Below are 14,808 nucleotides of genomic sequence, written 5' to 3' on the forward strand. Positions count from 1 at the left end.
GCTTGGACTCTGGCTCTGTTTCGTGTGTGTGTGTGTGTGTGTGTGTTTTGTTTGTTTGTTAGTTGTTGTTGTTTTAAACCCCAAGATCCTACATCTGGAACTTGGATTGGGAAAGAGGGCAGTTCTCAAAATAGGTTCAGAGCTGAGGTCTGAAAATCCAGCGGTTCTCCAATTACAAAGCATCCCAATCCTCGAAACAGCTCTATTTTACTTAGTGGCAATTTAAAAAACTGCAGCCGTTTCCTATGACAGAGTAACTGTTGCTGAGGGTGGAGACTAACCGGGGCCTGGCACGTGGAGCAGGACTCAGGGGTCTGTTCCGCGGGCTGCAGGTGTCGCGCGCCGCCTGCTGGCCGCCGGGCCCAGCACCGGGCACCGGCTGCGGAAGCGAAAGCGAAAGCCGAGGGAGCCCGGCCGCCCTGGCTCGGGGATCCTCGCCCGCCGACAGAGGGGAAACGAAGCGGAGGCGGCGCGAGGGCACTTCAGAGCTCGGCCCCTGGCACGTAAAGGAAAGACCTCCGAGCTGCAGCCCAGAAGTCCCCTCCGGTGAGTTGGTGCGCGTGGGAACCTGGAGCTCTAACTGGGACGCAGCCCATCCACCAGCCACTCCGCGTCCCAGGCTTCCAGCCCTTCTGGACCCCGGGAGCAAGGGAGCGGGGCGGGACCGCCTGGCCCTTTGGAACTCGGCGGGGGCGGCTGGCGGGGGCGGGGTGGGGGGAGGGGGTCACGGGTCTTTTTTTAGAGGATGAGGCTGCAGGTGGTCAGGCTTCCCAGCTCCCTCTGTCAGGCCGAATGCCTGGGATCCTAGGAGGGAGAGGACCAAGCACTTTTCAGGCATCTTTCAGGGTAGCACTGGGTAAATAAAATGGGAAGCCCGTGGACGCGTTCGGCGGAGTGCGAGTGGGGAGGAGTGGGGACAAGGATTGGGACTCACCTCTGTCGTTTCTCACCTTCTACCCCTAGATCTCGCCATGCGGCTCCCTGACCTGAGACCCTGGGCCTTCCTGCTGCTGGCCGACTGGGCGTTACTCTGGCTGCTGCAGGGGACCCTGGGGGCTCTGCTTCCCCGCGGGCTTCCAGGCCTGTGGCTAGAAGGCACCTTGCGACTGGGAGGGCTTTGGTGGCTTTTGAGGCTGGGAGGGCTGCTGAGGTTTGCGGGAGCACTGCTGCCCCCCCTCTGCCTGGTGACCCCTCTGTTTCTCTCCCTGCGGGCCCTGGTCCCGGGGACCTTGAGTGCTCCCCCAGCCAGGGCGGCTTCAGCCCCGTGGAGCTGGCTGCTGCTGGGTTACGGAGCGGCAGGGCTGAGCTGGGGCGTGTGGGCTGTGCTGAGCCCTCCAGGAGCCCGGGAGAGGGAGCAGGGCCAGGAGAACAACAGAGCCTTGATGTGGAGGTTGCTGAAGCTCTCAAGGCCAGACCTGCCTTTCCTGGGTGTGGCCTTCTTCTTCCTCGCTGTTGCCGTGTTGGGTGAGTCGGGAGAGGGCGCTGTGACTTGGAGGTGGGAAAAGGCCCTGGGCACCAGCACATTCACTGTTGTCTTCCCGCAGGTGAGACATTAATCTCTTACTATTCTGGTCTTGTGATTGACATCCTGGGAGGTGATTTTGATCCTGATGTCTTTGCCAGCGCCATCTTTTTCATGTGTCTCTTCTCTGTTGGGAGGTAGGTGATGGTGATTTGCTAGCTCCCAGTTTTTACAGGGGCCCTCACTTTCCTAACTGTTTTCAGACCCTCTTGTGCCCAAAGCACAAAATACTTAAACTAAAAAATCTGTATTTGTTCATTCACCGTTCTATGTCATGCATCCACTCATTTATTCCTCCGTTCACCACGTGGCTCCAACATCTTCAGAGTTTATATTACTTATTATAGTTACGGATAGGAGTGAATGTAGTACAAAAGGTGTTTATGTGTCGAATGGAATGTCTCTCAGTTACCTCTCAACATTTTTATCTCCATGAAGTTCCATTTCTCTTTTCTGTCTCCAACCTCCCACCCTGTGTTTGTTTCCACAGTTATCCAGTTGTCAGGGTGGGCATGTTTCTTCCTCCTGACTCTTCGTCCTTAAGTCATCTTGTCTATCCTGGAAGATCTTACTCTGAGGCTTGTCACCTTTCTTTCCAGCATCTTTACTCTTTTCCACTTCATTTACTTTTCCTTCTGTTTTAAGACGTAGCCAGGAGTCCGCTGTCTACAAACTAAGTAACTAATTAACTAACTGCTTGATAGGGCTGGGACTAGGATCAGGTGAGTCAGGCACCTAGGCTGCAGAATTTAAGAAGGTGCTCATTCTCAGGGTCGTGCGAGTACCTCACTAGCCTTCCCCAAATACCAGCTGGCTGCTTGATCCTGCTCCTTTGATATGGTCATACTTCATTTAGAATCCCTCAAAAACCAGTTCTTCATTATTTCATACTTACTACTCTTTGCTGAAACTACTTAAAAGTGAACTTCTTAATGATCAAGCTGCTGCTTTAAAAAAAAAAAATCAGCCCTCAGCTCTCTATGTGTCTGTAGCATCTGGCATCAGAACAATCTCTCTTTTTTAAAAAAATTATTTACTTATGTATCTTATTTATTTGTCTGTGCTGGGTCTTAGTTGCGGCATATGGTCTCTCAGCTGCAGCATGCGGGATCTAGTTTCCTGACCAGGGATCGAACCTGGGCCCCCTGCATTGGGAGCTCGGAGTCTTAACCACTGGACCACCAGGGAAGTCCCAGAACAATCTCTTATGATTGATCTTGTTCTTCAGGTAGCTTTTATGAACTCCCTTTCTACTTTCCAGTCCACTCTGCCTCTTCTGGAGAACCGTCCTCCTCTGGATCCTTAATTATGGACTTTTCTCAGGACTCAGTTCTTTGATCTTTAAGAACATTTTTCCTGTTGAGCTAATGCAGCTCACGTCTGCAGGACATTCCCACATCCACATTCCCACATCCAGCTCCAGTCTTGTAATCCAGAGGCCTCCTTGACGTTCCCACTGGATGACGCCCTGTCACCTCAGACTCCATGCACCCAGAACTCCAAGTGCATCCCACTCCCTCCTGGTCTCCTTGAAAATGCCTCCCTCTTCTTATTCCCATTCATGAAACCATCAGTATCCTCAGCTCCAAGCACCAGCGTCGTCGCTGCCTTTCTCACGTTCTTGCATTTGCCACACTCAAAACGTGCTCCTATGGCTCCTTTCTCTCCGTTCTCACTGTGATCACCAAAGTCCAAACCCTCACCATTTGATGTCTGAGTATGCCAGCAGCCCTCTCAACATGGTCATTAGATTTGTGTTAGAAACCCATATTTTGTACAGTTCCTGCCTTTGTGCTTTCACAGTTTTCCTTTGAGTTTGACTGTAAAAATTCACTTGGTCTAAGAGGAATTTTCCAATCCCAAGGACAGTGGAGAGGGAGAACAGCAGGATCCCAGGGCTTTGGAGATGGGAGGGCAGGGAGTCCATTGCTACAGTTCCCACAAGAAAGTATCAATATCTGGAAGTAGGAAGAAGGACGTTAGGGGTGGAGGAAGGAGACCAAGACCAAGGGGAAAGCTGGAGGGATGGCCCTGAGAGAGACCAGGTCAGAAGGAAGCCATAGGCTCTTTCCCTTCACAGCATCTTTCCATTTCTATTGTACTGTTCCTTCCTGTCTAGAACAGAATGAACTAGTGATGCTGGTGAATCTGTCTGTGTTATGATGTGGTTCCCACAGCTGGCTCACTGTGTCCTCTTTTCTCTTCGTCTGTTGATTCCTGCCCCTTGTGTCTCCCTCTCTCTTATTTGTTTCTCTTCTGCTCTCATGATATACTGCCCCCAACTTTGTATTTGTTTTCTTCGTATGCTTTCTCCGCTGCTTCTCTCTCTCCCTCCGTCCTTCTCTGCATCTCTCCTCTTCATCCTCTGCCGCCCTCCTTCCCCGCAGTTCACTGTCTGCAGGCTGCCGAGGAAGCACCTTCACCTTCATCATGTCCAGAATCAACCTGCGGGTCCGGGAGCTGCTTTTCTCCTCCCTCCTGTGCCAGGACCTTGCTTTCTTCCAGGAGACTAAGACAGGTAGGGCCTGGAGTCCAGGTCTGGGGTCCCCCAGGATTTCCTTTCCCCTCCACTGCCCTCCCCCTGCATCCCTGGTGCCAAGGCCTGGAGCTGTTTTTCTCTCTTTGGGGACCATGTAGAGAGGCAGTCTGCAGGGAGGGAGGGCTGTGTGAGATTGGGAGCTCAGGAGGGAGTTTCTGGGGGTTCTGCATTACAACACGTGGTTTCCTCACCTGCTTTGTCCTGCCCAGGGGAGCTGAATTCCCGGCTGAGCTCGGATACCAAACTGATGAGTAACTGGCTTCCTCTTAATGCCAACGTGCTGTCTCGAAGCCTGGTGAAAGTGCTGGGAGTTTACAGCTTCATGCTCAACCTGTCACCTCGACTCACCCTCCTTTCTCTGCTTGAGGTGCCTCTAATGACAGCGGCTGAAAAGATGTACAGTGCTCGCCATCAGGTACGTGTGGATGCTAGGGAATCCCCAGGGAAGAAGAAAGTTCTCCTAGAGGCCTTCTCCAGGCCCTTAGAGGCTTCAGAAGGTCCATGACCCTCTGGGACTTTGTGTGTGTGTGTGACAGAGAGTGGGGTGGGAAGAGAGGTGGCGGGGAAGAGAGAGAGAGAGATTTTCAGGTTATTTTTCATTATAGGTTATTAAAAGATGTTGAATGTAGTTCCCTGTGCTATATAGTAAATCCTTGTTGCTTATCTATTTTGTGTTAGTAGTTTGTATCTGTTCATCTCAAACTCTTAATTTATCCACTTCCCCCTTCCCCCAATTTTGGTAACCATAAGTTTGTTTTCTACGTCTGTGAGTCTGTTTCTGTTTGTATGCAGATTCATTTGTATTATTTTTTTAGATTCCACATGTAAATGATATCATATAATATTTGTCTTTCTCTGTCTGACTTACTTCACTTAGCGTGAAGAGAGCGTTCCAAGGGCTGGAATGAGACGTGGGGGTCGGCTGTCTTCTGCCGAATCAGCCCCTCCTATCTTCTGCCCCACTTTTCCAGGCAGTCCTTCAGGAGATCCAGGATGCTGTGGCGAAAGCAGGACAGGTGGTACGTGAGGCAGTTGGAGGGCTGCAGACTGTGCGCAGTTTTGGGGCGGAGGAGCAAGAGGTCCGTCGCTATAAGGAGGCTCTTGACCGATGCCGGCAGCTGTGGTGGCGACGAGATCTGGAAAGGGCCCTCTACTGCCTCTTAAGGAGGGTGAGGAGGCTGAGTGGCTGGAGGAAGGGCTCAGGGAGGGGGCAGGGAAAGTGATGGTCCTCTTCCTACAGCTGGTCTGGGGGTTGCTCAGTGTCATAGGGGCAGGGAGGCCAAAGAATGGAAGATTCTCAGGCTCCCTTTCCTTCTCCCTCCAGATGCTGCACTTGGCAATGAAGGTTATATTGCTGAGACGTGGGCTGCAGCAGATCCTGGCTGGGGACCTCACCCGGGGCGGGCTGATCTCCTTTCTGCTCTACCAGGAGGACGTGGGCAACCACGTGGAAGTGAGTCAGGAGCTGTGCAGGCTCTCTTTTCCCGCTTTGTCTTCTATTTGTTCCCCTTAAAAAAAAACAACAAACTGAAATAACCCCAACTCATTGTGATAGAGAATTTCAAACATGGGCAATAAAAGAGAAAAAAACTATAATGTGAACCCCCATGCACCCAACATCTGTTTTTTTTTTAACTTTTTTTTTCTTTATTTTATTTAAAATTTTTGTTTTATATTGGGGTATAGTTGATTTACAGTGCTGTGTTAGTTTCAGGTGTACAGCAAAGTGAATCAGTTATACATATATCCACTCTTTTTTAGATTCTTTTCCCATGTAGGTCTTTACAGAGTATTGAGTAGAGTTCCCTGTGCTACACAGTAGGTCCTTATTAGTTATCTATTTTCTATATAGTAGTGTGTATATATCATAGGATATTGAATATAGTCCTCTCTGCTATACGGTAAGACCTTGTTGTTTATCCCCCAGCATCTGTTTTAACAGTTACCAATTCATGGCCAATCTTATTTAATCTGTAACCCCACCCTCTTCCCTCCCCCCATATTATTTTGAAGCAATCCAAGATATGGTTTCATCTGTAAATATGTATCACTACATGTAAACATTAAAATACATGTAACCACAAAGCCATGGCCACAGCAAGAGAATTAACAGCAACTTCACCAAATGCAAGTCAATGATCAGATTTTCACATTTTTCATAGAGGTATATATTACACTGATCTCTTTCTCTCTCTCATATACATCTGTGGTGACAGCAACCAGTAAAGCTTAGATCCATTAAATCATTTGCGGTGGCAAAACGGTGACACTCCCCCATTCCTTATTTATCAGATGCATGTCTCAAGGGAGATGTGTCCTCATCTACTGTTTGGTTGCCAAGTGGTACAGTTTGATTAGGAAAGGCACAGTAAGTGTTTAGTTCCTTCCTATATTTACCAGTTTTCAAAAATAATTAGTTACTGGATCTTGGGCTTTATAAGTTTCGTAGACACGGATTAAACATCTTTTATGGGTGGAGAGCTGTGCAAAGCAGTCTGGCATCTGCAAAGAGGAGGTGGGCACAGCACCCGCTTTTAAGGAGTTCCCTGTGTAACTCGGCCAGACAGAGCTGTGTACGAGTAACTGGAAAGGTCTGGGGATGGAAGGACTCTGGTCTCCATCCTTTACCTGGCAAATTGGAATAATGGGGTATTGGTGCCCCTTTGAAATTCAAGCAAATTGCACATTAAGGGGACTTCCCTGGCGGTCCAGTGGTTAGTACTCCATGCTTCCACTGCAGGGGGCACGGGTTTGATCGCTGGTCAGGGAAACAGGATCCCACATGCCCTGTGGCACGGCCAAAAAAAAAAATCGCACATTAACAGTAGGGAATCAGGACTTCCCTGGTGGCGCAGTGGTTAAGAATCCGCCTGCCAATGCAGGGGACACGGGTTTGATCTCTGGTCCGGGAAGATCGCACATGCCGTGGAGCAACTAAGCCCATGCTCCACAACTACTGAGCCTGCGCTCTAGAGCCCACGAGCCACAACTACTGAGCCCACGTGCCACAACTACTGAAGCCCGCATGCCTAGAGCCCGTGCTCTGCAACAAGAGCAGCCACTGCAATGAGAAGCCTGTGCACCGCAACCAAGAGTAGTCCTCACTTGTCGCAACTAGAGAAAGCCTGTGCGCAGCAAGGAAGACCCAATGCAGCCAAAAATAAATAAATATACATATCTATATATATGTGTATATATCTATATCTATATCTATCTATCTATATATATAAAAGGTAGGGAATCTTTTTTGGATGAGGGGAGAAGCATGGCTGGGGTGGAGTGTGACAGGGAGGGTGTGAGGAGTTGGGAAGTTGGTTCCTGGTGGAGCTTCCTTTGCTTGGCTGACCCCTGCCTTCCTGTTTTGCAGACCCTGGTGTACATGTTTGGGGACATGCTGAGCAATGTGGGGGCTGCAGAGAAGGTGTTCTGCTACCTGGACCGAAAGCCAAATCTGCCTCCAACTGGGACACTGGCCCCGCCCACTCTGCAGGGCCTGATGGAATTCCAGAACGTCTCCTTTGTGTATCCCAATCGCCCTGACCAGCCTGTGCTCAAGGTGCCCAATGGAGACCCCAGGGAGGGAATCTGGGCCCCTCACGCCCTGAGTGATGAGAAGCTTATCCTTCTCTGATAGAAAGAAGAGGAGAGGGAGGGCAAACAGGCAGGCCCCTAACTCTTTCCTGGCTTTTCTAGGGTCTGACATTCACCCTGCCTCCTGGGAAGATGATCGCACTGGTGGGGCCCAGTGGATCTGGAAAGAGCACAGTAGCTGCTCTACTGCAGAATCTGTACCAGCCCACCGAGGGACAGGTGCTGCTGGATGGGAAGCCCATCTCCCAGTATGAGCGCCACTACCTACACCAACAGGTGGGTGGGGAGGAAGGAGAGGGATTGCAGATTGGATGGAAGAAGTATGTGCGGAGAGCAGGGGGTGGAGACGGGGGAAGAAACACAAGGGGTCCATTGTGAGGTAGGTAGGCGAGGAGGAAAGGAGGGTCCCTGCCTTGGGGGTTTCCACATGGTCCTCTGCTCCTGTCGCCTCTGCCCAGGTGGTTTTGGTCGGGCAGGAGCCTGTGCTGTTTTCGGGTTCGGTGAGGGACAACATCACTTATGGGCTGAAGGGCTGCAGCGATGAGAAGGTGCTGGCTGCTGCACGGGCGGCCAGAGTGGAGGAGTTCATAAGGGAAATGAAGCATGGACTTGATACAGGTACCTTCTTTTTTTTTTTTTTTTTTAACATCTTTATTGGAGTATAATTGCTTTACAATGATGTGTTGGTTTCTGCTTTATAACAAAGTGAATCTGCTATACGTATACATATATCCCCATATCCCCTCCCCCTTGCGTCTCCCTCCCACCCTCCCTATCCCACCCCTCTATGTGGACACAAAGCACCGAGCTGATCTCCCTGTGCTATGCTGCTGCTTCCCACTAGCCATCTGTTTACATTTGGTAGTGTTTATATGTCCATGCCACTCTCTCACTTTGTCCCAGCTTACCCTTACCCCTCCCCGTGTCCTCAAGTCCATTCTCTACATCTGTGTCTTTATTCCTGTCCTGCCCCTAGGTTCTTCAGAACCTTTGTTTTAGATTCCATATATATGTGTTAGCATACGGTATTTGTTTTTCTCTTTCTGACTTACTTCACTCTGTATGACAGACTCTAGGTCCATCCACCTCACTACAAATAAATCAATTTCATTTCTTTTTATGGCTGAGTGATATTCCATTGTATAGATGTGCCACATCTTCTTTATCCATTCATCTGTCGAAGGACACTTAGATTGCTTCCATGTCCTGGCTATTGTAAATAGAGCTGCAGTGAACATTGTGGTACATGACTCTTCTTGAATTATGGTTTTCTCAGGGTATATGCCCAGTAGTGGGATTGCTGGGTCATATGGTAGTTCTATTTTTAGTTTTTTAAGGAACCTCCATCCTGTTCTCCATAGTGGCTGTATCAATTTACATTCCCACCAACAGTGCAAGAGGGTTCCCTTTTCTCCACACCCTCTCCAGTATTTATCGTTTGTAGATTTTTTGATGATGGCCATTCTGACCGGTGTGAGATGATACCTCATTGTAGTTTTGACTTGCATTTCTCTAATGATTACTGATGTTGAGCATCCTTTCATGTGTTTGTTGGCAATCTGTATATCTTCGAAGAAATGTCTATTTAGGTCTTCTGCCCATTTTTGGATTAGGTTGTTTGTTTTTTTGATAATGAGCTGCCTGAGCTGCTTGTAAATTTGGGAGATTAATCCTTTGTCATTTGCTTCATTTGCATATATTTTCTCCCATTCTGAGGGTTGTCTTTTGGTTTTGTTTATGGTTTCCTTTGCTGTGCAAAAGTTTTTAAGTTTCATTAGGTCCCATTTGTTTATTTTTGTTTTTATTTCCCTTTCTCTTGGGAGGTGGGTCAAAAAGGATCTTGTTGTGATTTATGTCATAGAGTGTTCTGCCTATGTTTTCCTCTAAGAGTTTTATAGTGTCTGGCCTTACATTTAGGTCTTTAATCCACTTTGAGTTTATTTTTGTGTATGGTGTTAGGGAGTGTTCTAATTTCATTCTTTTACATGTAGCTGTCCAGTTTTCCCAGCACCACTTATTGAAGAGGCTGTCTTTTCTCCATTGTATATTCTTGCCTCCTTTATCAAAGTTAAGGTGACCATATGTGCGTGGGTTTATCTCTGGGCTTTCTATCCTGTTTCACTGATCTATATTTCTGTTTTTGTGCCAGTACCGTACTGTCTTGATTACTGTAGCTTTGTAGTATAGTCTGAAGTCAGGGAGCCTGATTCCTTCAGCTCCGTTTTTCTTTCTCAAGATTGCTTTGGCTATTCGGGGTCTTTTGTGTTTCCATATAAATTGTGCAATTTTTTTTTTCTTGTTCTGTGAAAAATGCCATTCGTAGTTTGATAGGGATTGCATTGAATCTGTAGATTGCTTTGGGTGATATAGTCATTTTCACAATGTTGATTCTTCCAATCCAAGAACATGGTATATCTCTCCATCTGTCTTTATCATCTTTAATTTCTTTCATCAGTGTCTTATAGTTTTCTGCATACAGGTCTTTCGTCTCCTTAGGTAGGTTTATCCCTAGGTATTTTATTCTTTTTGTTGCAATGGTAAATGGGAGTGTTTCCTTAATTTCTCTTTCAGATTTTTCATCATTAGTGTATAGGAGTGAAAGAGATTTCTGTGCATTAATTTTGTATCCTGCTACATTACCAGATTCATTGATTAGCTCTAGTTTTCTGGTAGCATCTTTAGGATTCTCTATGCATAGTATCATGTCATCTGCAAACAGTGACAGTTTTACTTCATCTTTTCTGATTTATATTCCCTTTATTTCTTTTTCTTCTCTGATTGCTGTCACTAAAACTTCCAAAAGTATGTTGAATAATAGTGGTGAGAGTGGGCAACCTTGTCTTGTTCCTGATCTTAGTGGAAATGGTTTCAGTTTTTCACCATTGAGAACGATGTTGGCTGTGGGTTTGTCATATATGGCCTTTATTATGTTGAGGTAAGTTCCCTCTATGCCTACTCTCTGGAGGTTTTTTATCATAAATGGGTGCTGAATTTTGTCGAAAGCTTTTTCTGCATCTATTGAGATGATCATATGCTTTTTCTCCTTCAATTTGTTAATATGGTGTATCACGTTGATTGATTTGTATATATTGAAGAATCCTTGCATTCCTGGAATAAACCCCACTTGATCATGGTTTATGATCCTTTTAATGTGCTGTTGGATTCTGTTTGCTAGTATTTTGTTGAGGATTTTTGCATCTATGTTCATCAGTGATATTGGCCTATAGTTTTCTTTCTTTTCTGTCACATCAACAAAGATGTGACATCTTTGGTTTTGGTATCAGGGTGATGGTGGCCTCGTAGAATGAGTTTGGGAGTGTTCCTCCCTCTGCTATATTTTGGAAGAGTTTGAGAAGGATAGGTGTTAGCTCTTCTCTAAATATTTGATAGAATTCGCCTGTGAAGCCATCTGGGCCTGGGCTTTTGTTTGTTGGAAGATTTTAAATCACAGTTTCAATTTCAGTGCTTGTGATTGGTCTGTTTACATTTTCTCTTTCTTCCTGGTTCAGTCTCGGAAGGTTGTGCTTTTCTGAGAATTTGTCCATTTCTTCCAGGTTGTCCATTTTATTGGCATAGAGTTGCCTGTAGTAATCTCTCATGATCCTTTGTATTTCTGCAGTGTCAGTTGTTACTTCTCCTTTTTCATTTCTAATTCTATTGATATGCGTCCTCTTCCTTTTTTTCTTGATGATTCTTGCTGATGGTTTATCAATTTTGTTTATCTTCTCAAAGAACCAGCTTTTAGTTTTATTGATCTTTGTTATCGCTTTCTTCATTTCTTTTTCATTTATTTCTGATCTGAACTTTATGATTTCTTTCCTTCTGCTAACTTTGGGGTTTTTTGTTCTTCTTTCTCTAATTGCTTTAGGGATACAGGTACCTTCAGCCAAACCCACTCACCTCCCTCCCCAGCATCATGAGTTCTGTAGCTGCCTGTCCAGCTCAGGAGCCTTTGTTCCTGGAGAGCAGGGCAGGGTGATGATGCTCTATCTACACGGGCAGCCCTAGAGGTCCCTCCCCTACTCCGGGCCCTCATCCGCCTAATTGTTGGCTGTGGAAATACCAGCTGTGCTTGTGAGGAGGATGTTTTCGTGGTCACCTGTGTGTGAGGAGAGGGATTTCTCGGTTTCCTCAGAGGTTGGGGAGAAAGGGAACCAGTTGGCTGTGGGACAGAAGCAACGTCTGGCCATCGCCCGGGCCCTTGTGAGGGACCCCCGGGTCCTCATCCTGGATGAAGCCACCAGTGCCCTGGACGTGGAGTGTGAGCAGGCTGTGAGTACTGGGCTCGGAGGGGCAGGGGCGGTGGGACCTTTCTTAGGGCTGGGATGGAATGGAGGCTACGTGGGGGTGGTGTGGGGACATCCCTGATGCCGCCATGTCTCCCGTCCCATCCTCCAGCTGCCACAGCCCCTCTGAGAGAGGAGGGCAGCACAGACCTTTCCCTCCCGTTCTGTCTTATCTTCTCGTGTTTCATGCCTTCTCTACCCTAAGTCACTAGAGATGGTGCCCAGTGGGGCCGTGGCGTCCATCTCATTCTTATCTTTCTGAGGTGTTATGATCCTCCCCCTTCAGCTGCAGGACTGGAAAGCTCGCGGGGACCGCACGGTGCTCGTGATCGCCCACAAGCTGCACACGGTTCTGAACGCCGACCAGATCCTGGTGCTGAGCCAGGGAGAGCTGAAGGAGCATAAGCAGCTCATGGAGGGGCAGGACCTCTACTCCCGCCTGGTGCAGCAGAACAGGAGGACTGAGACCCCAGAGATGCTGGAGCCTTCTCAGGGCCATCTCAGTGACCCAGAGTAGCTCCTGCTTTGGCTTTCCCTGGGGGTGTTCCCCTGGGTGGTTGTTTTTGGAGCTGGAGGCCCGATGATGGAGATTTAGACCATGTGTACTTTTTTTGGGGCCATGGGAGGGCAGGAGGTTGCTTTCTGTATCCAGGGACCTTATTTCCTTGATGAACAGAGCTTTGCCTGGTGCTGAGTACTGTACTGTGGCATCATAAGTACATTTCAAAATATTTTTTCCTTATATAAATAGCACACATTCATATAGGAAATGTAGAAAATAGAGACAGGTAGGAAGGAGAAAAGCAAAGCTGCACACTGTTTCACATCCCAGAGATAATCACAGGGACTATTTTGCTGGCTGTCTTAGCCTTTGAATTGTTCTTTGAGATACATGTTAACCAGTATGACATAAGTATTCATGAGTTTGCCTTTCTGTATCCTTCCCTATTCCCACCAGGACCTGATATTTTGTTGGGGAGCTAGGGTATGGTGGGACAGAGGACTGTTCCCTAATTAACAGTATGAATAAAGTATTGATGAGTTACTGTGTACTGTGTACTGTACTGTGTACTGTGTACAGAGTAGGAACTATGCTAAGCCTTTTTCATGTATTATCATTTTTAATCCTTATCCTCAGCCCTTTGAGATTGTTAGTTATTATCCCCATTTTATGGATGAGAATACTGAGTCTCAAAGAGATTAAAGGACTTTCCCAAGGTTGCACAGTGGTGGAATTGGACTTGGAATCCAGGCCTGACCCCAGAGTCCACGCTCTCAGCCAATACATTATGTTGCATCTTGTGTCATAATCTACTTTATAATCAGATCAAGTAAAGCTTTTTCACTTCTAGCTCCGAAAAGCTCTGAATCCCTTATCTTCTCTCTGATCTCGTTCTTGTAACTTTCATTCATAGTGTGAGATGATCTCATATTCAGAGAGGTTCCCCTACCGTTGGTGCACCTCTTCCAGCCATTGTTCACAAAGTCATTCTTTCTAAAAGACGCATAAGACGATGTCACTCCTGTAAAATCCTCCCTGTGTCTTCACCCCTTTTTCTGCTCAAATCTTCCTCAGAGACAATTTTTCTAGCCCGTTTGTCTCACCCTTTCTTGTTGGATTAAGTTCTATCCACAACAAACTTCCTGCCCTCCTGATGCCTTTGTGCCTCTGAATATGTTGTTTCCTGCCATTCGGTGAACGATGCTCCTGGATTTGCCCCAGTTCTTTAAGATTCAACTCAGGATTCAAGTCTCCCAAGAAGCCTTGCTTTATCTTCTCAGTCTGGAGAAAGTGCCCTTTCTACATGCTCTTGTTGCGCTGCTGCTGGGGCTTACCTCTCACAGTCCCTATTAAACTCTCCACCGCCCACTGTAGACCTCTGTCTTTCCACGAGACCATGAGCCCTTGCGGGGGAGGCTGTCTATCTTATTAAGCTTTATATCTACTACCTGGCACAGGGCTCCATTCATAGTGGACAATAAATAAATGTTTGTTGGGTAAATGAATAAATCTCCTTCCTCTACTGTCTTCCTTCTTAATCCTCCCTACACATACAAATCGTGGAAAGTCCAAAGCTGTGCACGTCACTGGTTATTGGAAGGGTCTTAAAGTGGACGGTTCCTATTCTAGGAAGTTGAAACTTTCACTTTCCCAGAAATAGCAGGTACTTTGCCGGCTAGCAATGAACTCACCAGATATTTTTGTTTTTGTTTTTGTTTTGTTCTTCTGCCTGGCCACTGTTGGGAGCAAGGTGAGGCCAGAGTAAGGAACTTCTGGTGCAGATAAACCTTTGCTTCATCCTGCTGCTGTCCTACTTCTCCACACCTGTTTATCTCTCAAATTTCACCAAGGGTGAAATAAGCATTGGGAGAGAGAGAAGGCTGGCCTGATTCCTTCCCCTCCCCACCAAATGTCCTCCTTCTATTTATAAAGTAGGAATGATAATTTCTGTATCTCCCTACCTTATGGAAACTATAGTCCTCACAGAAGAAGATGTATTAATCTTTGATGTCCTCAGTACAAATTATACCCATTGACTCAAAATACTTTAAACTTGGAAGACATCTTAAAAATAGTATAGCTGTCAAATCTTACTTTACAGATAGGGAAAGTGGCCTGAAATCACACAGCTAATCAGTGACAGAGCTGGGAGGAAAACTCAGGCATCCTGATGGGCAGTATGGGAAGATACAGCAGAACTTAGGATCATAAGCGGTCGTGAAAACTTGTTATCTCAGGGAAACTTCCAGGTACGCCTTATTTCAGGGACACAGAACAATGTTCCCCGACAGAGTGTTCAACAAATCCTTACAAGTGTGGTCTGCCTGGTAACCACGACATTAGTAATTCTGATTTGTCCAGAGTTCTT

At 46.9% G+C, this 14,808-nt stretch overlaps 1 protein-coding gene across 2 annotated transcripts; it reads left to right on the forward strand.

The window, feature by feature from the left end:
• The first annotated feature begins 384 nt into the window (after nucleotides 1-384).
• On the forward strand, nucleotides 385-12,981 carry TAP2 (transporter 2, ATP binding cassette subfamily B member). 2 transcript variants are annotated; one of them, XM_082664477.1, is made up of 12 exons: nucleotides 385-546; nucleotides 964-1,464; nucleotides 1,545-1,659; nucleotides 3,910-4,040; nucleotides 4,271-4,476; nucleotides 5,033-5,230; nucleotides 5,386-5,514; nucleotides 7,429-7,617; nucleotides 7,755-7,928; nucleotides 8,111-8,270; nucleotides 11,788-11,924; nucleotides 12,225-12,981. In XM_082664477.1, exons 2-12 carry the CDS (start codon nucleotides 972-974, stop codon nucleotides 12,453-12,455), a joined length of 2,163 nt encoding a protein of 720 aa, XP_082520603.1. In that variant the 5' UTR covers nucleotides 385-546; nucleotides 964-971; the 3' UTR covers nucleotides 12,456-12,981. The 2 variants fall into 2 exon arrangements, with proteins under 2 accessions (XP_082520603.1, XP_082520602.1); XM_082664476.1 differs by lacking the exon at nucleotides 385-546 and adding an exon at nucleotides 771-856.
• Nucleotides 12,982-14,808: the final 1,827 nt, after the last annotated feature.

This window comes from Grampus griseus, assembly GCF_964374135.1.
Source record: "Grampus griseus genome assembly, chromosome: 10".
Lineage (NCBI taxonomy): Eukaryota > Metazoa > Chordata > Mammalia > Artiodactyla > Delphinidae > Grampus > Grampus griseus.